Here is a 23,562-nt window from a genome sequence, read left to right as displayed (position 1 = left end):
ATGTGGAAGTTACTGTGCTTTGTAGCTTCTTCATCTGGAGCTATTTTGTATGGTCACCTGGTTATAAGATGTCTTGTATTGTGTCCTCACAAAAAGCTTAGCTGTCTATGGTTTGATCAGAAGTAGACGAATCAGAGTGGCTACTCACTGTGTGTGTGTGTGTGTGTGTGTGTGTATGTGTGTGGTGTGTTTGTGTCTGTGTGTCTGTGGAGTTAAATGAATGCTGTGCCATTTTTATTGTTGAAATTTTTCTCAAACTACCATCAGCAGTATGATCATGGCATGAACTCCATTCTGGCAGAGGAAAGAGGAGAGGAGAGTTTTAGTTTTGCTGGCCAAGGGATCGAACCTGCTCCTACCAGCTACAAGAGAAGCTGGAAGCGGGCAGGGGACATTAGTATCAGATGTAAGAATACACTCAGGTCTGCTGCTTTGCTGGGGTGGGGGCCTGGCAGCAGCTGCCTTTCTCTAGCTACACTCCTCTGTGTCTCCTGCCACCAAGATCCTCAGGAGGGTCTCCCTTCCTGCCATTCCTGAGGTCTCTTCTCCCTCTTGGGGGACAGATTCACAAGCTTGCTGTAGTAGGGCCCAGTGTGTTGCGCACACAGGGAAGCAAAGGCATTAGCTAGCCAACAAGTCTGTTGTCTTGCTGGAAACGTTCTCTCCTGGGCCTGGTCCCTGGGGAGGGGAAACCTGTCCTAAGGGGTTAATTAAAAGTACTAGCTCAGTCTTCATAAATATTGCCCTGTTTTTCATACTGGGAACCTCTCACTATGCCAAGGCAAAAGTCATTGCACATGGAGGTATCCACAGAAATCTGTAATGCTCTCAAAATTAAAAGTGTAGTTAAAGGAAGAGGTTAATGTACCCACAGTGAATGCAGCCTCCCACCTCCCAGTAGTTCTGTGTGTCCCACAGGGTGGCACTGTTATCTCCCCAGCCACTCCACTGTGAATCCGGAAGCTTCCCTAATCGAGCAGCCTTTCCCTTCATCTCTGTTATCAGGCTGGCTACTGTTTTCCTCCAGCAAGGGCCCCACTCCTACCTCTCCTCTGTTCCCTACCAGGGTCACATCCCCGCTGAATGTGGTAGCCCCTGTTCACTTTGCTTATGCAACTTCCTGAGAGTTAGTTTCCATTTATGTATTGGATCCTGGTACTCCTTTGACCAGAATTCTTCAGTGCCTTTTAAACATTTGTGAAAAGCTGTACTCCCGTGAAGTCGATGCCTGGGTTGCTGGCTTGAGAACATTCTTGGATGGATGAATGTTTCACTAGTGCCCTCTTGTGGTCATTTTACAATCACTTGGGAAACCTCAAACTGCTGGAGCCTCTGCTTCCATTGCTGCTTCTGCCTGTGAAACTCATTTGTGCTTCCCTTCTAGAAGTGACAGACTGCCACCCTTCATCTCCCCTCCCGAGTCCCACAGCACACCAGAGCATCTCTCCTACTGCTGCTGGTCCCTCTGCACACCCATGTCTCTCTGGACCTCATCAATGACGTGCCTCGGGTGGTTTCTTTCTTAATTCTCTTAGAAGTTCCCAGGAGAACCTCCAGCCTGTGTAGCTAAGTGCTGATGGCTTCTATTTTAGATATTTATTCTTTGTTTCCTTCTAGGACATATTCGTAATTTCATAGCAGCAGTAGTTTGTATAATATCCAGTGTCTTTGGACAATAAAACCAGTTTAAAAATAACACAGGAAAACCTTGTATGCACATAAAACTAGATAGTTATTTGATAAGGCATCTACTTTTTTGGCACATATGAGCTCACTCTGCTGATGAGTCACATCTGAACAAAAGAAAATATCAAGGAGTTATTATTATTACATCATTATTGGCCTGTGTGTATGTAACATGTATGTGGACGCCTATGGAAGTCATTGGCTCCCTTGCAGCTGGAGTCACAGATGGCTGTGAGCTGCCTGCTGTGTGGGCTTGGAAGTGAACTCAGATCCTCTGGAAAAGCAGTAAGGGCACTTACCTGCCGAACATCTTCCCAACCACCAGCAAATGTTTTCAAGGGATTAATGTGTCTTGTTTTTATTATTGCGTTGTAGTGCTTCTGCTGTGTACAGTTGCTTGCTTGCTACCCCTTTCCTCTCTGCTCTCTTACTCCCTCCAGCCAGAAGGGCGTGCTTCCTGATAGTTCAGCAGACACAGCAGCCTAGCCAGTGCTCTCACTCCCTTGGCCTCCTGTCACGCTCGTGTGGTAGCTCTGATTTATGCTGTTGTTTATCCAGGCTGCTAGTCAACACACTGGCAAGCACGTTTTCATTCCAGAAGTTAACATTGGCTAAATCAGGATTTTGGATAATTATAACTTTAAAAATCATATTGTTGTGGATAGTAAAAAGAATGTAGAAGTTTGTAAGTCCCCTCACCCTCGACCCACCTTTAACCCTAAACTTATGGCCACTCTGGCTTCTCCCTCTCATCTCCCCCAACTGCCCTCTCTTCCAGAAATCATAGAATATACTTTTGCTTTGTGAAATGTAGATAATTTCTTACTGGAAATAAAGTATCTTAAGAAAAAAAACAGATCACTTCCTTGAGATGTAATTCATATGCTATATAATTAACCCATGTATAAAATCAGCCCAAAGATGTTTGTGTGTTCTACTCACCCCAGATAGGGATCCCACCCCAAATCCAACAAGTGAGCTTTTTTTTTTTTGGTTACTTACAGGAATATGGGTGAGGGGTTACCTACTGGAGCAGAATTGACTCACAGACTGTTGCATCACCAAGGCCCACCCCAGCCTGGGTGACAGCTCACAAATGCTGGGAGCTTAGAGCACACTGTATAGCCTGCAGGCAGTGGAGCAGCTTCGAGAGTGTCTTTCGCAAGTAACTGCTCTAAGCCACTCCCAGGCAGCTCAGCTGGTTTCAAGAATCTTCTCTGCAGATTGACATCTTTGGATCTTTGCAGTTCTGTTCCCCCCTTCCAGAGACTCAACCTGTGGGTCACAACCCCTTTAGGGTTGAAATGGCCCTTTCACAGGAACCACCTAAGAGCATCAGAAAACACAGATGTACAGTTCATAACAGTAGCAAAATTACAGTTATAAAATAGCAATGAAAATAATTTTGTGGTGGGGTGTGTGTGGCTGCAAAATGAGGAGAGCCGTATTAAAGGGTCACAGCACCGGGGAAGTTGCAAACCTTCTCGCCTAGTCTCAGAGGGTCTCTCCTTTTATTGCCTGCTCTGGCAGGCAAGGACTTTCTGCTTAAGTAGCTTCCCTGAAGGATGGGATGTTTCAGTCTTGGAGGAGACATTTGTATCACCATCAACCCCATTTTAGAACATTTTCACCAAGTGTAAAACCCCATATTCATTAACATCACTAGTCTACTTGTGTATAGATTTTCTTATTTTGGACATCATAAGCCATATAATATATAGGACTACCAAACTAGCATTTTTTCACTTAGTATTTTTGATGGTTCCTCCATGCTGTGTCAGGTCTCATAAGCAAAGCATTCCCCGTATATGTCATCAGTTTTGCTGCATTGTAGGCACGTACCACATTTCGGTCACTCAGCAGCTGATGCTTAGATTTACTTCTTGTCATTTGGAGTCCCCATGCACTCCATGTGCATGTGTATACACAGTCTTTGTGAAGATACATGTATGCTATCTCTCTGTGGATAGCTGGCTGTCAGGTAGTGGGGTTACATTGTGTTTCCATGTTTAACTTTTTGAGGGGTGGCCAGACGTCTCTTTTTTCTTCAGTGTCACCTTCTCGTCAGCCGTCCAAATGGACCCCCCTCCTCCCACATCTTGGCCAATGCTTGTGACTGTGTTTTCGTTGTGGTCATCATAGTTTTGGGTCACTGTCCTTTTGCTTTGCAGTTTTTTTTTTTTTTCTTCTCCTTCGCTTCTGATGTTGAGCACCTCTGCATGTGCCTTTTGCCTATTTGTTTATCCTCATTGGAGAAGAATGCATTTGAGTCTCCCAAACCTAATCTTAAAGTTAGATGTCTTCTACATATTGAGTTGTAATGATTCTTTATGAATTCTAGACAGAAGCCCTTTCTTGGGGATGTGGTTTTCCTAATGGCTCACAATCGGTTGGTTATCTTTTACAGGTGGTATTAATCAAGGAAGTGTCTTAACGTGAAATAGAATAGTGTTGGATGAGCCTTCAGAGTTTCTTACATAGTGTTTAGAGATGGAGTGTGCAGCTCATACATGCAGTCAGCTGCTAAGTCTGGCTGATGGCCCCCTGAAGGCTTGAGTAATGCCCTCAAGTAAGGAGGCTCTCACCTCTGACCTAGAGTGCTGTCGCAACCAGATTTCCTTCAGCATGTGCTCCTTTGTCCCTGGTTACAATTGCATTTTGTTTCTTAGCCTCTCTCATTCCTCTCACATAGTTTCCAACTGCTTTTGTAAAAGGAAAGATTGTGGCCAACAGAGCTAGCTATCATAGAACTAAAGGGTATTTACCCACATGTTTACAGGCGAGTTTCGTCACAAAGAATGCAAAGTGCCTAGATAGGAGATACTGGTTGCTCGTTTAGAGGACCCAGGTTTGATTTGAAGCATCCACATGGTGGCTCACAATCGTCTTTAATTCCAGGACCATCAGATCTGATACCCTCTTCTGGTGTCATGGGCAGAAGACATGTACGTGGTACACAGACATGTATACAGGCAAAACACCCACACACAAAGAAAGTAAATTATAGTGTTTGCATGGATGTTTGATAGCACACTAATGCTTCTAGTTAGAACAATGTTAAGGCCTTTAGTCTTTTTTTTTTTTTTCCTTCTTCTTCTGTAGTGATGTTACAAACCCCATAGGTATGTAGTGATGACGTTGTTAGGTTCCTACTAAGAGCTGAAAGGCAGAATCAGTAGGTAGGGACTCGATTTCTATTTTGGAAGGACTTCGTGATGTGTTGGTTGACGTCAATACTTAATTTTACGGAAATAAAGCAGATTGAGGCGGTAACACTCAGAGAAGGGTGAGCCATCCCCACCAGGTGGAGGCCCAGTGTGCAGAGGCCAGAGTAGTGTGACATTCCATATGGTCCCAGAAACATTTCTGCTCATGCATACAGGTAAGCAGAACACAGCTTTCTGGACAAGCACAGCCTCCAAGCACCAGAGCAGCTCGAGCTAGTGCAGTCCCGTGCACACTAGCAGGTAGCATTTGAGACGCGTGTCGTTTCTGTGTAAGAAGCTTGATCTTCATTCCTTAGGGACAATGGATCCATTGAAAGCCTTTGAGCCTTGAAATCAAACTTGACCGCTTCCATGAACACTGTACCAGGCATTATGATATCAGTTGGGTGTTACCTTAGCTGAGTGGGGGGTCAAGGTCTGATATCAGAAGCAGCACATGCTGTCCAATGGCAGCCAGTGTCACTGTTCCCTTCTAGAATCTGTGGTCCTACTGATCAGGCCGTATCTTGCACTCAGTGTGCTAGTGAGTCATCTGCCTTAGTTAAGGCTTCTATTGCTGCAATAAAACACCGTGACCAAAAAGCAAGCCGGGGAGCACAGGATTTATTTGGATTATACTTTCAGATCACAGTTCATCATTGGAGGAAGTCAGCAGGAAGAAGTCAACAGAAGTTAAGCAGGGCTGGAACCTGGAGGTAGGAGCTGATGCAGAGGCCATGGAGGGGTGCTGCCTGCTGGCTTGCATCCTGTGGCTTGCTCAGCTTTGGTCATTTAGAACACAGGACTACCAGTCCCAGGGACGGCACCACCCACCATGTGAGCTGGGCTCTTCCCCATTGATCCCTAGTTGAGAAAATGCCCTACAGCTGGATCTCAGGCATTGTGTAGGAGCGTTGTTCCTTCCTCTCTGATGACTCTAGCTTGTGCCAAGTTGACAAAACCAGCCAATGTACTGATCTTTACGGTAATAGAGGTATTTATTATTTGTAGAAGAGGAAATTTAGAGGTAGCCAAGGTTCGACACTTTGAGATTTGGATGGTAGGCTCATGTTTCACAGTCTATCCTTCTAATGCCAACAAGTCAATGCTTATTTCACCCCACCAAGAACTCCCAGGCCTTCTTGTCTTAGGCATGTTGTGTTTGCTACCAGGATGGTTGTTCCTTTCTCCTCCGCCTAGCACCCAGCTCCCTACTCCTCTTGCAGTTTTGGAAGCCCAATATCTTTTGGGTATTGCCTCTGCTTTCACCCACTGCATGGTTATACATTTCAGAGTTTGATGACTAGAACAGGTGCGCCACATACCGTTTTGACTGCCTTAGCCTTACAGCCCCTGAGCAGTCTCATAGCTCTTGTATCTGTGTTACTGGTACTGGCGCAGACAGACTCTGACCTCTGTACCCCTCTGAGCCAGCTTTCTGATCTAAGGGTGAGGCATTAGAGAAGATGGACATGTGCTTTTGGGATCCCGGAATATAAGGAAGAACTGATGAAGCTTGCGGACCTCCTAGCTCTTCTCATTGTTGATCCGTCAATGATCTGAGTAGCATTCATACCCACAACTGTAACATCTACCTTTATACACCTCAGGTCCTCCTGTATAGTGTGAGAGGGAAGGTATGGTCTGGTTTCTGAGTTGCTTGAAGTGGTAAGGACTCTCCACTCAGAGGACCTTCCGTGGCCACCTTTTTTCTTATTTCTACTCTGATTCTCTCTAGCCAGATCTTCCCAACGCCCATTATTTTCTGTTTATCCGATGAAAATGCCAGGGCCTCCTTTGAGCCTCCTCTCAGGTTCTGGGAATCAGGCAAGAACATCCAGCTCTTAATCACTGAGCCATTTCTCTAACTTTGTAATTTGATATCTGGTGTTAAAGTGCCGAGAGGGTAACATTTACTAATTCCTAAAAGGAATTCAGATTGCAATGTAGTATATTCAGTGATTAAAGAAAAGATATGTGTGTGTGTTTATACAAAGATACATTTTTTTCTCTGCCACTTTCTGCCCTATTCCTATTTTATTGGATATAGAGTGAGACTGGCAGTCAGCAATCCCGAGGATTCTCCCCATCGTACCCACTCCCGTCCCCCTCAGGGTTTCAGGCTGGTATAGCCAAGGCTTGGCTTTTTACTTGAGTGCTGGAGATTTGATGTCATGAGGATAATTGGGAAGTAAGTGCCATTCACTGAGATATCATCCAGCCAGTGTATCCATCGATAGGTTTTGACTGCAGACTAAGCCATCCACGGGTGAAAAATATTTGAAATAAGTTACAGCTGTACTGAACACGCGTAGCCTTTTGTGCTTGTTCTTATCCACACAGTACTGTAACAAGTAGTGGTATAACATTTGTGTTGTCTTTTATGTTATAAATATAGAAATGATGTAAAGTATGACGAGGATATGGCTTTGTGCAAGTACTACTTTCTTACTTTCCCCCATATGCATGTGTGTGCATGTGTGAATGTACACAGGTGCATGACTGTGTGGGGACATGTCATATGTATGTGTGTGCATGTGTGAACGTACACAGGTGCATGACTGTGTGGGGACATGTCATATGTGTGTGTGTGCATGTGTGAACGTACACAGGTGCATGACTGTGTGGGGACATGTCATATGTATGTGTGTGCATGTGTGAACGTACACAGGTGCATGACTGTGTGGGGACATGTCATATGTATGTGTGTGCATGTGTGAATGTACATAGGTGCATGACTGTGTGGGGACATGTATTTGCATGTGCACACATGTGGAGACCCAAGGCCAATACTGGGTGACATTTTGCTTTCTCCCTAGCTTAAATATTGAGCAGAGTTCACTGATCATAGCTAGTTCTGTTGCTCTGGGGGGTCCTCTGTCTCTGCCTCCCTTGCATCAGAATTACAGGTGTGCCACAGTGACTGTCTGACAGTCACTGTGTTCTGAGGACCTGAGCTCTGCCCTCACCCTTGGTTTGTTAGTGCCTTACTGCCCAGTCCACACCACGTGATTTCACATAAGGACCTTGGGCAGCTGTGGGGTTTGGCGTCTGTCTGTGGTGGAAGGGCTACCACCACTTTCCTGTGGATAACGCACAAGACTCTTTATCCCAGTAGTGACTACTCATGGTGGGATGAAGTGGGGTATTATGGAGGTTCTTCTGTATTCGTATATGTGCTACAAGCTTCCGATAGTAAACTTGTACTTCTCTGTTGAAGACAGGGAGGATAATGACTTAGACCAAGTGGGTGTGTGCTGGCTCGTGGTATTTTTAGTTTGTGCCAAAATGTACTGTGGGCTTGCTAACAACATCATACTGAGAGCAAGTTACTTGACAGGTCTGCTGCACAAAGCTCAGGGTCTGTATCTCTGTCCCCGTGTTTGCTTGTTATAGGTAAGCCCCACCTGTTCTCAGCAGGAGGTTGGTGTTTTGATGGAACGAGTATCAGGGGACCTTTAGTCCATGTCACAAGGGGATAGATAGAGGATGATGGCATTCACGGTGGAATTTCTTGTTTTTAGTTCCAGTCCATCCGTTTTAGTGAGAATATCTGTAGTCAGCGGTGCGTCTGAAAAATGGCGAAATCCAGAAGCGAGCGTCCGTCTCCTTACCACCTGGTCATGCCTCTGCACTGTTGGTCACTGGAGTTTAACAGCTGGGGCATGTACTTAAGTGTATTTCTAGCATATTATGTTTTTGACACAGGGTTTCATGTAGCTCAGGCTGGCTCTTATGATGTAGGCAACCATGGCCTCTTGCCTTTCCCACCCTGTGGTGGGATTACAGGCTTTCATTACCATACCCGACTGAATTTGACTTTAAGACATAGTAGCTGGAACATGTGTTTAAACTAACACTTAATAAAGCGGGAATGCTCAGTTCTGCCAGACGATTTGGCTCTGCTCCCTGCTTCTGAGCCGGTGGGAGAACCACACGATGGGAAAACATTTTGTGGAGTTGTTTCTAACTTAAGATGGTTTCTAAGAAGATGCAGCCTCCCCAACTCTTTGGGGGAAACTTGGCTGCAAGCTTGCAGTTACTATATTTTTGCCCACAGAATGGGCTAAAGTTAGTATCATTTCCTATTTGGTTGCCAGAGGCAACACGATTTAATTTGTGCCCCAGTGGCAGTCATTTAAAAATAATTTCTGTGACCTGTGTGTGTGTGTGTGTGTGTGTGTGTGTGTGTGTGTGTGTGTGTCATGGCATGGAGCATGGTAGGCACATAGGATTGCACCACTATGAAGGTCACAGGACAGCCTTAGTTTCCTTCCTGGTGCTGGCTGAGGGAAGATCCCTTTGTCACTTACTGCTGAGCTAAGCTGGTCTCACCAGGCTCTGTGACCCTCCTTTTGTCTCTGCCTGTTACCTGGCCAGAGGGACACTGGAGATTACAAAGTGAGCTGCCTGACTGGAGAGATGTGGGTTCTTGGCATCCTCACTTAACTCCTCACACCTGGATAGCCAGTGCTTTAGCCACTGACCCTCTCATCGGTCTCCCACCCCTCTTTCCTGGTGCCAGTTTTCTGCCTCCCTTTTATTTCTTACCCTTTATAGCTTCTCACTCTACCCAACTCTGTCTTTTCTGACTGAGTTCTGGGCTATCAGTTCTGGTTGAAGAAAGCAACACAGCTCAGGTACAGACGGTCTCGTCAGGGTCGGCCATGCTTGTGGCTGTGCTCGTCCCAGGGACAGTCTAAGTTGGGAAGCTCAGGGTGCAGCCTGTGGATGTCAGTCCTTTAGTCAGACAGAAAGCTGGTGCATGCGTGTTTGACACTTGACATGGAGTGGGAGAGGAAAGAAGCACACCCTAAGAGCTGCATTTGAGAAGTTTGGTGTAGTGAGGTTTCTTACAAATACTATTTATTCTCTGCTCTTCTGTTTTCTGTCGGCCCTTCAGTAGTTTTGGGATATTGTTGTTTGTCACACATGTGATATTCATATACACATGTCTTTTAGGGTCACAGAAGCACAAGAGTAGCATGGTTTTGTCCTCCTGATATCTAGTCAGGTCCTGGGCATGCTTTTTGAGAAATGCCTGCACATGCATTTTTATGTAACAAATGTTAGACTTCAAAGTGTATCCTCGGGGCTGGAGAGATGGCTCAGCGGTTAAGAGCACTGACTGCTCTTCCAGAGGTCCTGAGCTCAATTCTCAGCAACCATATGGTGGTTCACAGCCATCTGTAATGAGATCCAATGCTCTCTTCCGGTGTGTCTGAAGACAGCGACAGTGTACTCATATAAATAAAATAAATTAAAAAAAAAAAAGAAAGTATATCCTCAGAATAATCTGGGGGGAAGAATAATTCTTACAGCTCTGTCTACAATTAGAACTTTCTCTCCCTCTCCTCTCTCTTTTTTTTAAATGCAGAGTGGACACAGATATCTACCAGATACCTCAGAGAGCAGTTGGTCAAAATCTCTGACTTTTACCACATGGCTTCCAGTACAGGTGATGGTCCTGTCCCTGTGCCACCAGAGGTTGAGCAAGCCATGAAGCAGTGGGAGTACAACGAGAAGCTGGCATTTCACATGTTCCAGGTAATCTGACCAAGGTGTGCAAGAAAGGGACACCTCCCATGTAGCAGTCATGTGATGGTGAGCCACAGGGATGCATGCGGAGAAACAGGTACCAGTCATGTGATGGTGAGCCACAGGGATGCATGCGGAGAAACAGGTTGCTAGGTAATTTCATCATTCTACAAACATCACAGAGCACACTTGTTACACATGCAAGTGGGATAGCCTGCTACATCCCAGATTAGACTAATGGTACAGTTATACACCTGTTATATGTGATGTGTGGCTGACTAAAACATGCTAGCAGATGTCTATAGTTGTACTTTCTGGTGCTAAATCATATATGCATGTATGCAATGAAATTTTTGCATGTGAGTGAAGTTTCTGAGGCAAGTTCTCGCTGGCCTTGCACTCACATAGACCGTGCTCGCTTCCTCTGCCTCTCGAGGGCTGGGGTTCCGGCCATGCCCTGTAATGCCATCTCTTAGAGAGCATTCAAGGTAGCACAAAGGCTCTGTGCTGACAGTTTATTACTCAGATTCAACCCAGGTTGTCTGTGCCATTAGGTATTTTAGCGCCATCAATTGCTTTGTAATTGTGTTATTAAGCATAACCCTTTTAAACTTGTTATTTTGTAAATTACATGTATTTATTAGAAACACCTTTGTGCTATTACCTCCTGTCTCATGACAGACATCCTCTGCCCCTGAACTATGCTATCTAGAGCTCATCTTCATTTAGCTCAGTTGTACCTTGCAGCGAAAATTTAAGGGGCAGATTAAGGGCAACCAGGAGAGGAACTACTGAATTCTCTCACTCAGACAAGGGCAACCAGGAACTACTGAATTCTCTCTCACTCAGACAAGCTGCTGCAATTTTTATTGGCCAGTAGAAGTCAGCTGTGGTGGTGTTTAGTTTTGTTTTTATTCCTGACATAAGGTGTATTCAGCTCAAGTCTCATTATTAGCCCAGATTTTCAGGATTCATTATGTTAATCAAAGAGGAAAGAAAAATGTGGGTTTTTAAACATTTCATTTAGAACTTTTACCATACTATGCGGGTAGTAAATGAGTTTTAGAAATATCTCAAATGGTAAAGCAAACAAACAAACAAACAAACAGCCACATGGTTCTTCTGTGAAGTAGCTTATTTAGTTTTTAAATTATTAGAAACAACTGTCGCAAACCCTGGCTCTGTACTGAACTGCTTCAGCTCAGCTCTGCACAGTTACCGTTTTTTTTTGTTTTGTTTTGTTTTGTTTTGTTTTGTTTGTTTGTTTGTTTGTTTGTTTTTACTCAGCTGATGATGGAGTGTGCATCTCAGAAATGTGTTTTCTCAGAATGCTAGAGCTTTCAGAAAGATTATTTACCATAGTAGCAATATTTATTAAATCTTGCGTGTGTGTGTGTGTGTGTGTGTGTGTGTACATGTGTGTCATGGTATGTGTGCACGGGTCAGAGGATAATCAGTGTGATACTCCTCCCACCACGTGCATTCCTGGGATTGTATGTAGGTCTCCAGACTTGGTGGCAAACGCCTTTACCTACTGACGTATCTTGCCAGGAGTCATTTAAAATAGAGAACAGATCTTAGAATGATGAAAATTGATGTCAACTTTTAAAAGTTCCTTTGTGGTTTAACTTAGTGTGTTCTGAGATGTGAAAGATACCCTAGTGTACACATGTGGAGACTTACATAGGCAGAAAATAAGAGTGGGAATTTGTAGGCAACGGAACTGGAGGATTAAGTATTAAGTCCATGAAATTTTTTAAAAGTGTGTTTTCTTTTGTGTGTATGTGTGTTTGTATGTGTGTATATACACGTGCTATCGCTCGTCCGCGTGCATCCCTGGAGGCCAAAGGTCAGCCTTGAGTATTGATGCATTCCTCAGGAGCCGTCCATCTTGGTGTTTGAAACAAGGTCTCCCACTGGGCTTGGGCTTAGTCCAGGCTGGCCAGCCAGTGAGCTCCAAGGCTCTGCCTTCACCTACTTCTCCCCCCGCTGGGACTGCAGGTGTATCTGCTATCTTTATTTGCTTTTGCGTTTTAGAAGTTTTTATGTAGATGGTGGGAATCGAACTCAGGCCCTCACGCTTGAAGAGCAAACATTTTACTTTGTGACCTCTTTGTCCAATCCAAGGATTCCTTTTTCAAAATTAACTTTACTTTCTCAAATTACATCATTATACATCGCTGTAAAATTTAAGTGTTTAATAAAATTTAAAATTTGACACAATTTTCATAAAACTTGGCTTGTCTTCTATTTTGAAGAGTTTTTCATGCTGTGATTCATAACACGAGTCTGTGACTATGAATGTGCCTAGAAACTCATTGTGCATGCGCGTGTGTGTGTGTGTGTGTGTGTGTGTATACTCAGGCACGCATGTGTGTGTATGAAGGCAGTGACAGAGAATGCTTGTATTAGAATTAATAGCTTCCTTAGAGATGTAGCTCAGTAGTAGAAGGCTTGTCAAATGACTCTGGTTAGAAGGAGAAAAAAGTAATACAAAGAAAGACTGTCGCACTCCAGGGGGATATTTTGTAAGTGTGTAGAGATGTAATTGGTTTTCAGCATGGTTGTATAGAATTATTTTATGCGTTGTTTTTAATTTAAAAGTCCATTAAATTCATTTAATCTAACTGGGTCATTAAATTGATATTTCAAATAATACGTTTGTAGATAGGCAAATCTGAGAGTCATTTAAGAATTATTCCGGGTCCAGAATATGGTGGGAGTTTTCAGGCCTTTGAGACAGTGGTATGAGTACTGTTTGTACGGAGTCATCGCCCTTAGCCCCATTTCCTCCCTGAAAACCAGTTGATGCTCCTGATGTCTTATTGGGAGTGTGTCATGCCTGGAGTGTGGTGGCTTTTGAATATCTATTAGCATTTTTTAAAAATATTTATTTATTTATTTATTTTATGTATGTGAGTACACTGTAGCTGTATAGATGGTTGTGAGCCTTCATGTGGTTGTTGGGAATTGAATTTATTTTTAGGATCTCTGCTTGTTCTGGCTAGCCCTGCTCTCTCAGTCCCTGCTTGCTCCGGCCCAAAGATTTATTTATTATTGTACATAAGTACACTGTAGCTGACTTAAGACACACCAGAAGAGGGCGTCAGACCTCATTAAGGGTGGTTGTGCGCCACCATGTGGTTGCTGGGATTTGAACTCAGGACCTTTGGAAGAGCAGTCAGTGCTCTTACCCGCTGAGCCATCTCGCCAGTTTAGAATGAAGAGTATTAGAAACAAAAATAAAATCCCAGGCCATGCATACTAAACAACAAGAACAACAGTAATTGTACTGTGGGTTTTGAGGCCGAGTAACTGTAGCAGTATCCCAGGGTTGTAATTACATTTAAGTGTATCTAAAATAAACAGGTTTTCTTTGACATTGGCAGTGTAATTTTTCTTCGTTTAAGGAAGGAATGTTGGAAAAGCACGAGTATTTGACTTGGATCCTGGACGTCTTAGAGAAGATCAGACCAGTGGATGACAGCCTTCTGAAGCTACTTTTGCCCCTGATGTTGCAGGTATGGCAAATCTCTCCTCTGCCCAATTGGCTTTATGGTGAGAAACGAGTCTGGTAAGAATGATTAGGTAAACAGAGGTAGCAAGGGGAAAGACATCCCTTTTGAGAGGGGAAAAAAATCATTCTAAATGACATGAAACATTTGTATTGCTGGTCCATAGGTTTTTTGTTATTTTTATTTACTTATTTTTTTTTAAATCCAAACATAATTTCAGCACACAGTGGTTTTCTCCTGTACTGGAACAAAGCAGCCTTTAAGTGCTGTCTCTGTTCATTCAGTACTGTGGAATGCAGAACATAGAATCATCTGCCCTCTTATGATAGCTTTTATGTCCAATGGACTAAGACTAATTTGTCAAGTAATCTACTAAATGCAGGTGGTTTGAATGAGATTGATTTTTTTCCTTAGAAAAGTAATACATAGTGAAACTGATGATTCACATGACTTGAGAGTGCATCAGTGGGCAGCCTTTCTCAGTGTCCCTTTTACCTGCCCCTGCAGCTACACACGGGAGGGGGCTGTGCTTCCCCTCAAAGTGATGATGCCCTGGGATGGTCTGTGCTTACGTGACTTGTTTAGCCCCTCACCAGATATGCGTGTGAATATTCACCATGAACTGAGATACACTGCAAGTATAAAATGCACACTGGATTTCAGACTTTACATTAACATTGTACTCTAATACTTGTATATTAATTACTTGTTGAAGAGATACTATTTGAAAATATTGTGCTAAATACAACATGTTAATTCATTTCTATTTTTATTTTTCTTTTTTTAAAGATTTATATACTTTTGGATATATATGTGTGCACCTGCATGCATTTATGTGCACTGCCTGCATGCAGGTGTCTACGGAGGACCAAGGGCATTGATCCCTTGGATCTGGAGTTTCGAGCCTCCTGATGTGGGGTTCTGAGAACCACACAGTAAGCATTCTGTAACCGGTGAACTATCTTTCAGATTCCTGTTTTATTTTCTTAATGGTTACTGGAAAAAACAATTTACATTTGTGGCTTACTTTATGTTACTACTGGATAACATTGATCTATGTTGTACTTATGACTTTCTTCCTAATGAAGGAGAGACAGATTGAAGTAGTTGTGTTGAAGCACGAGACATGACTGCTCTCTGCTTTCCCTCTGCTTCTCAGTATTCAGATGAGTTTGTTCAGTCAGCCTACCTGTCTCGTCGTCTCGCGTACTTTTGTGCCCGGCGTCTTTCCTTGCTACTGAGTGATAGCCCCAACCTCCTTGCTGCTCACTCGCCCCACATGATAATCGGAACAAACAACACGAGTATTGGGACCCCCAGCCCTGGCACCCCTGGCCCTGGCATGAGCCCTGTGCAGCTGGCCTTCTCGGATTTCCTTTCCTGTGCACAGCATGGCCCCCTGGTTTATGGACTTAGTTGTATGTTGCAGGTAAGTCCATAATGGTCTGTGTTATTTTATGTTAAAATTCATTGTGGGGAAGATCTGGTAATTTAAATTGGAAATCGACGATCTATTTCTGTTCGTTAGATCACAGTGAGAGATTTGTAAACTATTGTGTTTTTGATGACTTAGATACAGGGTCTCACCTTGTAGCCTAGATTGAGCTGGAACTTAGAGCATTGCCCTAGCCTCAGCTTCCTGAATGTTGTGATTCCAGGCGAGTGCTGCCGTATCAGGCTATTTGTTACCTATCATTAGGATGGTTAAGCAGTTCAGTTGCATATCCTTCAAGGAGAACCCACAGGTCAAGTCAGCTGTGTTCCTGATCTGTCCAGATAGCATCTCTGGCAGCATCCCAGCGTCTGCAGTTGGCATGTTCAGCTGGCTGCCTCTGTGTTTCTTCACTGTCACTCACTGTTGCTTGTGCTGTCCTTGAACACAGCAGTGTGCTGGCTCAGGGTCCTTCAGTTAGGTTTGAGAACAGTTCCTCCTCAGAGCTGCCACCTGTTGTGTCTTACTCTTCATCAGGGGGCTTAGAGCATTGCCCTAGCCTAGGCTGTTCTGGAAGACATGGCCTCCATGATAGACAAGTTCACTACTCTCATAAGGAGAATGTAGTTTGAGTATCATATGCTCATTGTTAACGGGGAGATCCTAGAGGGGTGATGGTGACTAAAAAGGGAACTCCTGGTTCAGCTTGGAAGCCAGGTAGGCTTTTCTAGGAAACTTTTGTAGATGTTTTGTAGTTTCAGTGGAAAGAGTGTTCCTGGCAGAGGGCAGAAAGCACAGTTAAAGGACAAGAGGAATGGTGAGTTATCCTGTGTGGAGGTAGAGGCTGGTGGGGGTGAGAGAGTGGGAGGCCCCCAGGGGCCTGAAGCTTAGGTGTCCTTAGATGGTTTGGTATCAGGGAAGTGATGTGTCAGTTGTCAGTTGCACATAGGAAAGATTTGTGGGAGAGAACAGCTCAGAAAGAGGGAGATGAGGGAAAGAAATATATTTGGAAACCTCTAGGTTGGTCAGAGTGGGAGCGTTTGGACCCTTTTGTATCCCCCAGTTCACATCAGAGGACTGGACAAACTCAGAGAACAAGTTATCTATTCTAAGCCCGCACAGACATTTTCATCTTAGCTTCAAAATAACATAGTGGGGCAGCTATTTGCCTGCCATTTACTTAATGTAGAGACGATTTGAAGTATGCAGGGGAATTACAGAGTATATTCGAATACTATGTGATTTTTAGATAGGAGATTGAGTGTCTGCGGATGTGGATGTCTGAGAAGGACCTTGGAACTAGAACCTCATAAATATCAAAGGGTACCCGGATTTTTCTCCTAGTAGAGCCCTGAAGTAGATGTGCTCAGGAATGGTTATATGTCAGCTTCCGAAGACTTAGGGCAGACGACCGGTAAGATGTGTGGCGTTTGAATTCTAAAGGCCTCTGAGATGGTCCAAACTCTGAGATGGGTTACAGAGCTCGGGGTGAGAAATGATGTTCTGACCTGAAGGGCCTGTGTGTCTGAGAGGTGATGCTCAGAGTCCATCAAAGACAATATGAGGTTGGGTATACTAGGTAGGGAGAGAACAGCAGGAAATTATAGTCTAGAAGCAGACAACAAAAGTGGCCAAACTACTCTCACAGCTTTATTCTTTTAGAAACGTCTCAAGTAGTGAGACATGGTAGTAAGTTTGGGTTTAGGCACTGTGTTAAATAGTGACATATTAAGCCATTAAGTTCTCAGAACTAACATTGAGATACAGGGAGCATCACTGATTGATTGATTGACACCTAACTCATGGAACAGCAGCGATGAATGTAGAAACTGCTTCTTACAAGCTGGCTGAGGTTTTTTTTTTTTTTTTTTTAAGTGTCCATAAAAGTTTAGGATAGGGTTGGCTGATTACATTCTCTAGACCAAACCTAGCCCATGATCCAAGAATAAGCTTCACATTTTTACTGTGTAACTGAAACAACCAAAGAGAATGTGTGACAGAAACTGTAGGTGGCCGGCAAAGCTGAAAATATTTGTTGTCCAGATTTTTTTTTTTTTAATTTATTTATTTTTATTTACAGGAGTACACTGTTGCTGTCTTCAGACACACACCAGAAGAGGGCATCAGACTCCATTACAGATGGTTGTGAGCCACCATGTGGTTGCTGGGAATTGAAGTCCGGACCTCTGGAAGAGCAGTCAGTGCTCTTAACCACTGAGCCATCTCTCCAGCCCCATGTTGTCCAGATTTTTATAGAATAATTTGGATTATTCCTATATTGGGGTACCTTTCTGCTGAGCATTTATAACTTTTTAAGGCACCTTATTTAATAAATAGAGTTAAAGTTATAATCTCAGCACTTAATACCCTAATTGTATTCCTTCTTGTTTAACAATAAAGAATCACTTGAGGTGACAAATAATTTATTTATCTCCTACAGTTCCTGTGTTGGAATATTAGCTAATACGTTATACTTTATCTTTTAGTTGTGGTGGTGACCCTGAGTTTTGTCTTACCAGCTGGGTAGCTGCAAATGGGAAAGACATTTGCATATTTAAATCATCTGTAGGAAATGGTAACCTCATTATATATGGGAAAGGGGTCGTTTGTATTGAAGTTGTTGTTAGTACTTTTCTTCTTCCTCTTAAGTGTCTGGAATATCTCTGCTTTGTTTCTAGACTGTCACTCTGTGTTGCCCAAGTGCCTTGGTGTGGAATTATTCCACCAATGAAAATAAGATCTCGAACCCAGGCTCTCCCCTGGATCTGCTGCAGGTCGCCCCGTCCAGCCTCCCCATGCCGGGTGGGAACACGGCTTTCAATCAGCAGGTAGACATTTGCTTCACCGCTTTTACGAGTGTTTTCATTGCCCAGAGGCACCTGGGTATGGTGGCCCGTGCCTTGCCATGGCATCTGAGCTATCTTAGTGCCTGTCCCAGCTCTGCCATGACTCTAGGGGACTTTGGGGCTATTTCCCCCACTTTTTTTCAAAATACAGATGTTCATAGATCAGGCACCCAGGCAGCTGTCACCCAGGCAGCTGTCACCCAGGCAGTTTTGGTAACTCTTCTGATCTCATTGTGAGCCCTGGAATAATAGTTTGTGACGTTCAGTAATTACATGTTTTTATTTGTGCTACATTGTTTGCTTCAAGATTTATGCAGCCTCAGCTTTGGGAAGATGCCTAACACTTACCATAAGATACTTGCCTTTCACTAAGTTGTTTTCTGTAAGCTACTGAAGGGTTGCTTGTTCATTTCTTGCTTTGCCCAGCAGCTCAAAGATATTCAAATCGCTGCCTTGTCTTACTTGTAAAACCAATTGCACTTGTTACATTTTCCTCAGGTGTTTATTTTTGTAAGTATTTATTACTGAACCAAATGATCACTTGTAAATCTAAAAGGGCACAGCTCATGCAGGAATTATGTCTCCCACCACACAGTTAGGATCGTGATTCACCGGAGGGTACTGTGCTCACGGAAGACTTGACACGATCTAGGCGGCCATGGAGTGTCCGAGTACAAGTTAATTTGAAGTGTTTATGTTTCAGGTTCGGGCAAGGATTTATGAGGTAGAACAGCAGATAAAGCAGCGAGGCCGTGCAGTGGAAGTTCGGTGGTCTTTTGACAAGTGTCAGGAGTCGACGGCAGGTACAGTACATCATGGGAGAGGGAGTGCGTCGGCGTAGTGGGCTTTATGCTTTCTCTCGTTCCCGTGAAGCACTGCGCATGCGTGAAGGAGCGTTAAGCCTTTAGCTACCAGCAGCCTAGAGTGTCTGCCTTAGCTCTTGCCATTCTTTGGTAGTGTTTGCTGAGAATACAGATTGGTTTCCCTTGTATGGTCCTTTTTTTTTTTTAACTATGATATCTAACTGTTTCCTTAATTTCTGAATCCAGGGGTGACTATTAGTCGGGTTTTGCATACACTGGAAGTCTTAGATCGTCATTGTTTCGACCGGACTGATTCCAGCAATTCAATGGAGACTCTTTATCATAAAATTTTCTGGGCAAACCAAAACAAAGATAACCAAGAGGTATTTAATATTCCTTTTCTTTTTTTTTCTGTCTTATTTTCTTCTTGTCCCCTCAGTTGTGGCAAAGTCTTTAGTCTGATGTGTTTCTTACGCAAGCAGGTGCATTAATGATCTTTCTGTTTTAGAACCACGGTGACTCACCATCATGGTAGTGAATTGTGGATTGGGTGGGATCTGCCTGGATGTGTTGATGTGGGATACTTTTTAACCTTTAATCATCGTCTCTACATTTCAGTTTTAGCTCGCTGTTCGTTTAATGATTGATGGCTGTATATAGAATATTTGGCTTTAATTTGGAGTGTAATTTAGTCTGTAGCACAGCAGAGGGCAGCACCTGGCTATAAATGGGCATGGTCTTTGAAAAGTCTTAATTACAATTATTTCCCCCCTCTTAAAAGATTGTAAATATAAAGATTTCAATGAAAGTTTTCTTATTCAGTCTACAGAGAAATAAAAGTATTATTTTGGTAATGAAAAAAAAAAAGCGGGCTGGTGAGATGGCTCAGTGGGTAAGAGCACCTGGCTGTTCTTCCAAAGGTCCGGAGTTCAAATCCCAGCAACTACATGGTGGCTCACAACCATCCGTAACGAGATCTGACTCCCACAGTTACAGTGTACTTACATATAATAAATAAATAAATCTTAAAAAAAAAAAGCCCCTCATATATACAGCTTGTGTTAGATTCGAAGGAATACTGAGGTAAGTCTTAGCTCATTTTCAAAGGAAACACTTTAGCTAACTTGTTAGGTCTCTTTGGGTTTTGAGCTTGCCGTTGGTCCTGGGTTTGTGGAAAGGAGAGATGAAACAATTAAAGCAACCAAAACGCTCCATTTCCCAAGCAGGGGCCCGGCACAACATTCCTCTTTGGGAATAATTTGTGAGCCGTTATTGTCTTCTAAAAAACAGGTTCAGGGCTATAGGAGCCACAAGGGTTCAGTGTGTTTGAAGCAAGGTTTATGTTGACTGGAGTCTGTCTCTGTCTCTTGGGAGTCTCTACAGAAGTGAGTTTCTGTACTTGGGAGAGCAGATTGCGTCTGTATGATTCCCAGCTCACATGGTATTCTTTTGCCGCCAAAGACAAGAAACTTTCCATCCCTGTAATCAGGGCCAGTGTGGATAAAATGCTGCAGGAAATCCTGAGATTTTCTCGTTGGATGTGAGTTGCAGGGCTAAGGTGTTTGTGTGCGCGTGCGTGTGTGAGTGTGTGTGTGTGCACACGTGTGTGCGCGTGCGCGTGTGAGTGTGTGTGTGTGCACACGTGTGTGTGTGTGTGTGTGCGTGTGTGAAGTGACAGTGCTCTTTGGTTTGGGTTTTATTCTGTTGTAAAATGAACAAAAATGATTATTGTGGTCGTATAGTTAGTTTTACTGAGAATTTCTCTTAAAAATAATATTGTCTGTTTATCTTTTTTAATTAGTTTTGCGTTGTTGTAATAAAATACCTTGATCAAAAGAAGTTAGGGAAGAAATAATTTATTTTGGCTCACATGCCAGAGGGGCAGGCTACTGCCTTTCATAATAGGCAGGAGATGTGACAGCAGGAGGGTGAAGCTGGCCTGTCAGTCCGGAAGCAGTGTCCTGGTGTTTCATCCCCACACAGGAAGTAGAGAGACTAGGAAATGGGCCCAGGTAATAAGACCCCAGTCTGCCTTCAGTGACACTTCCCCAGCAAGGTTCCACATCTTACAGGGCCCATAACCTTCCCAGCTACCACTGGTTGGAGACCAGGTATTGGAAAATGTGAGGGTGTAGGGGATATTTGTATTTAGACCCCAATGCTACCTGTCTGACTGTATTTGATCTGAGAAAGCTGGGGAGATTTTGAGCCACATCTTAAGGAAGACATTCTCTGCTATGCATGTGTCATGTATTCGCCACTAGAGGGCAGTATGGGCTTTAGACCAAGTCCTGGATGTTGTAGCAGTTTGGATGGGGATGCAAGAGAGGTCTGGTTTAATGGTGATTTGAATATTGATTGCATTCTGGGAAGAGATGTGAGTGGCTTTGTGGTTAATGTGGTGCCTTTGAGTAAAACAAAGACAGTATTGTTAACTTTTATTTCACGTTTCCTAACTTTTAATCTGGGAGGATATCTGTATGGACGGCCCCTTCTGTAACATTAAATATGTAAACATTAATGTTTAAATACTTCAAATGTTAAGTTTATAGCATTAACATCTTTAAAACGTGGCTTTAGTTTTTAATATGCATTTATATTAAGGCATGTATTTATGTATAAGTTTGCAAGTGACAGTTTTACTTGTCCATTTACAATTTTAAATAATGATAATGGACGGTTTTACTTGTCCATGATCAGGGTTCTTGTCCACTGAACCAAAGAATCAATCTCCCCTCCCCTCCCCTCCCTTCCCCTCCCCTCCCCTCCCTTCCCCTCCCCTCCCCTCCCTTCCCCTCCCCTCCCCTCCCTTCCCCTCCCCTCCCCTCCCCTCCCCTCCCCTCCCCTCCCTTCCCCTCCCCTCTTTTTTTCCCCTCTTTTTCTGCTCCCTTCTTTTTCCCTTCTTATTTGGAGATAAGGTCCTCTGTGGCTCAGGGAGACTTCTGAACTCCAAATCTTCCTGCCTCACCTGCTTAGTGCTGGGATTGCTGGTGTGTGCCACCGTGCCTGGCTCAGGATGCCACTGTTTTCCTGAGCACTGAGTTACTTATTATTCCTGGAATTCACATGTTAAATATTGGATGGTAGCTGTGTGGCTTACAGCAAGTTACTCACAGTTGTGTGCTCAGAGTTTTTGCATAGTTATACAACACTTGAGCATGAATATCCATTGAGATTATAAAACAGATAATAAGTATGTTCCAAAAATTGCTCCTGTGGCCAGTCATAAAAGAGCTTATATTTTATTGGAAGAACCAACATTATGTATCTGTTCTCTAGTAAGATGGAGTATATTGAATAGTTGGTTAAGACTCAGATATGTGTCGCCCATCTTTAAAACGTACCTCCTGGTTTTTCTTGGGTCCTATAATTTGTCCAGGATTGATGTTGCATGCGTGGTGGGAGATAAAGTTAGCAACCTCTCTCTAGTCATGGTGGTTTGATGTTTGCTTTTACAAGGGGTGTTCCTTCTCATACCAGCTGGGGGGACCTCAGCCCCTCCCGTCTCCGTAGCTTTGTAAAGGCTAAGAGGGAAATCTGATCCTTCACATCCTTGTAGGAGGTGGAGAGTCCTGATTTGCTTACAGCCTCAGCTTCAATAGTCAGCTAAAGTCCATTAGAACTTGTAGCACACAGGTGAGAACTTTTGACACCAGGCTCTGCCTGTGGAGAGAGGAGCTGATCCTGCCCATGCTGGGGGGCAGGCTTTCACTAATAGCTCATGGAATGTGAGGTTCCTTTACTCTTTCCCTGCTGGGGCTGTGTCAACTTGCGTGCTGTTGTAAAGAAGGTAGGGAATGCGCCTCAAAACCCTTTGTGTTTTAGTATTTTTTCCACTCTGTGTCTTATAAAAGGAAGAAATTCTCGCCTTCAATTCAGAGCTCAGAGGCTGTCTGACGGTGGCATCTGGGCCCAGCAGTCACCTGAGGGGAGTTACGGTGAACCACGGAGCCCCTCAGCTTCCTGGTACTGACTAGGCAGTTACTGGTGACCTCATCTCCAGGCCGCCAGGTGGGGAGGGCCCCTCAGCTTTGCAGAGCTCTTGGACCACTTCCTTCCTCTCGGCCTCTGCTTTTGATCCTGCCTGGTGTGAGAGCAGAGGCAGCTGCACGTTTGCGTGCTTCAGGAAGGTGGAGAAGAGGGAAGAGCCAAGGGCGGCAGGCAGGAAAAGCTGCTTTTCAATTCTCTTTCTGGGGCTCCGGTGAACAGACTTCTTTCCAAGGAATGAAACAGCCAGGCCAGATGCACCAGCCAGAGCAGAGCGCTGCAGGACAGCACAGCATGGGTCGTTTTCTCCGTCTCTGCTCCGAGTATCACCATGAAACTCCAACCGCAAAACCTACATAGTGCTTGTTTATGATGGTTTCATACCAGATTGCTAGAGTTCTTAGGTAACAGAAGTCTTAAGTTCAGCGTGTCCTGTACTTACCTGAGTCCACCCGGCTTAGGCATTCTGCTTGATTCCTGTCACCAGACATAGGAGGGCTCTGTTTCTTTCTTGGCTGTGCTTGGGCACAGTTACCTTTCTCAGGCGCC

General features: G+C 43.9%; 1 protein-coding gene across 11 annotated transcripts in view; it reads left to right on the top strand.

Annotated features, from left to right (window-relative positions):
• Med12l (mediator complex subunit 12L) overlaps positions 1 to 23,562 on the top strand; it is a 311,786-nt gene that overhangs the window by 50,800 nt on the left and 237,424 nt on the right. For 10 of the 11 annotated variants that reach the window (XR_015046737.1, XM_085835872.1, XM_085835870.1 and 7 more), the window contains 6 exons: positions 10,270 to 10,439; positions 13,841 to 13,951; positions 15,105 to 15,374; positions 18,056 to 18,205; positions 18,927 to 19,026; positions 19,273 to 19,409. Coding sequence is in view for 10 of the 11 variants with exons in the window: in XM_085835872.1 (XP_085691998.1) it covers positions 10,270 to 10,439; positions 13,841 to 13,951; positions 15,105 to 15,374; positions 18,056 to 18,205; positions 18,927 to 19,026; positions 19,273 to 19,409 (938 nt within the window). In the remaining variant the exon portion in view is untranslated. The remainder of the gene's footprint in view (positions 1 to 10,269; positions 10,440 to 13,840; positions 13,952 to 15,104; positions 15,375 to 18,055; positions 18,206 to 18,926; positions 19,027 to 19,272; positions 19,410 to 23,562) is intronic. The other variant, XM_085835876.1, reaches the window with a different exon arrangement.

Source organism: Mus caroli, unplaced genomic scaffold (assembly GCF_978045245.1).
Source record: "Mus caroli unplaced genomic scaffold, Mus_caroli_1 scaffold_3, whole genome shotgun sequence".
Lineage (NCBI taxonomy): Eukaryota > Metazoa > Chordata > Mammalia > Rodentia > Muridae > Mus > Mus caroli.
Note: the sequence above shows the minus strand (reverse complement) of the source record. Positions and strands in the feature narration are given on the sequence as shown.